Genomic DNA, 2,309 nt, shown 5'->3' on the forward strand with positions numbered 1-2,309 from the left:
CCATTATAGTGCCCATCTATTATTTTACGCGCTTCCCACTGAGGCTCAATATTTTCAAACCGAAAGATGCAGGTTATAATCAGATATTCACAATAACACTCGATATTTTTTTTTGCTTCCGGGTCAAAGCTTGTGTAACGTTGGCAATTGACATGATAACAATAGTCATTACGCCTCCATTGCGAAGCGGGATATGGACAGAATATATAAAATCAATAGCTATTGTCGTTTGTGAAGTAGCGAATTGATCATCCGAGCTGTTTCATAAAGACTGAGGGGCAGAATTCAAAACTCACATTAAGCTGTTTAAACGATACTAGAACCCACCATTCATCCAGTCTCGAGAGTCTCTACCATTTGGATGACTTGTACATTTGTAGATACGCTAAGTCGCACGGCTTGCTCTTCGATTGCATAACTACAGTAACCTTTTCCGCTTCGGTCGATCGCCGGCAAGATTTCAGCCCGAATTGCGACAGATGAAAGTCAATATGGTCCGTGGTCTTTTGATGCTGAAAAGGCACTTTCGCTTTTGGCTCTTGATTCATTGAGCGCGAAATCTTTAACGCATTCCGTATCACGTGTCGATGTTGTCGCGATTTTACAGACGAAAGGTCGACAGACTTGTTGCGACTTCCAGAGGAGACACGACTCGATTGTCTTGACTCTTTCTTGAGCGATTCAGCAGTGCGCGTCATCGGGAGTTTTTCGAACGTATGATTTGCGTTACTTGTAGCAAAATACTCATCAAGAACAGAATTGAGCACCTTATCGGCAACGGGGCCCTTCCGCTTCTTGAAAGTGTTTGTACGATCCTTTTGCTTGAGTACGTTTGAATCTGCTAGCGAAAGCTTTTGCATATCCGACTCTTCTAAAAGATTAAACGTTGGCTTGGGTACGGATAAACGATGCATTTTGCTGGAAGGAGTGCATAAAGTATTCAAGCCTATTGTTTGAACCAAGTCCTTTGGTAAAGAAGTAGTGCTAGTCGTTGGAATTTGGACGTTCGTAACGCTTCCATTGTTTCTCGCTTCCTGCTCCGTGGCATTGGTTTTCATAGACGGTCGACTCCTGGATGTCTTGAAAGCACTGGACGAGTCGCCAACTTGAGAGGCTGACGGAAGGATGGAAGTGTGACGTCGAAAGGGTGCCACGGGGGAAGACTCGTGCTCGAAAAGCTTGTGATTCTCAATCGGACCACGTCGAAATACTTCAACCTCTTGTAACTTGCTTCCTACGGATAGGAATTTCGGTCTTGGTTGATCCCTACGAATGCATTCCCGATGTTCTCTCGTCATGACCGAGAGCGATTCAATGCGAGGTCTTCCAGAATTAGGTAGATGAAAGCGGGACATGCGACTTCGTCGATGTTTTGGCGACGACTCCTCGAAAGACATGACATGATGCTGAAGTTGTCGAATGCACGGGAGACACGCGTGTTGATGCCGAGCAATCTTCGAAGTGGCACTGTAGCATTCGTCGCAGAATTGCTGAAACCACACAAAAAGAACGTGTGAAACGATTGTGGTTTTGCAACAAGAAGAACGATTTTACGCACAATTCGACAAAAGTGGCAGATTTCGCGGCTCGTGGGACTCGTGGGCGAACTCTTGACACCTTTGCAGTTCACCATTGCAATTCAGTTTTGAAAGCGACGGGCAGTCGCACGCTGATTGTATACGAACTATTTATTGGCACGCAGTGCTGCAAAGAAGCAGACAGCTTGCTAGAGAAACAGACGATTATCGTGAGGAGGTATTGAACTTGCACGGGTGCTGACGTGCTGTGGTAGAAAAGCAGCTGGCGACCGCACAGTTTATCCGAGTCGATAAAGTTAGGTGCCTTGTACTTTGCTAAGATATTGTACCAATTCTACTGCATTGAGTCACTCACTACTTCTACTCGTGCGCCTAGAATCTTCCAAAACACGAGAAACTCAATTTTTTATAGCAAAAGGATGGCCATGTCATGCCGTTGATGCATTGACGAAAGGTTAAACTCCATTGTGAAAAGTAATTGTGATAAAAAGAGCTGATGTATCGCAGATGACCAAGATAGGATAGTGTGAGCCCGCTTTTATCTGAACAGGTGGTCTTTATTTTGCGATGGGGGGCTGACATATTAAAGCCTTTTCAAGGATGAAAGACAGCTTTCACGCAACTAAGTTTAAGTAGCAAAACACCAACGTCCTCAATTTCTGCCTCAGTAATTGGCCAAGACCGCTAAATTTTGATTGAATACAACATACCATCTATTTGCAATTGAAGATTATTCTTCATATGAGCTTTTGAGGAATTGAATATCCTTTT

The 2,309-nt window shown here is 44.1% G+C and overlaps 1 protein-coding gene across 1 annotated transcript; it reads right to left on the reverse strand.

The window, feature by feature from the left end:
- Positions 1-350: 350 nt before the first annotated feature.
- On the reverse strand, positions 351-1,633 carry CCR75_002653 (uncharacterized protein; the record flags this gene model as incomplete). The annotated part of the gene is made up of 2 exons (XM_067960750.1): positions 351-1,490; positions 1,559-1,633. The coding sequence occupies 2 exons, from the start codon at positions 1,631-1,633 to the stop codon at positions 351-353; spliced, it is 1,215 nt and encodes a 404-aa protein (XP_067815690.1).
- Between the last annotated feature and the right edge of the window lie 676 nt (positions 1,634-2,309).

Source organism: Bremia lactucae, assembly GCF_004359215.1.
Source record: "Bremia lactucae strain SF5 chromosome Unknown BlacSF5_NotPlaced_183_SHOA01000117.1_1171385bp, whole genome shotgun sequence".
Classification (NCBI taxonomy): Eukaryota; Oomycota; class Peronosporomycetes; order Peronosporales; family Peronosporaceae; genus Bremia; species Bremia lactucae.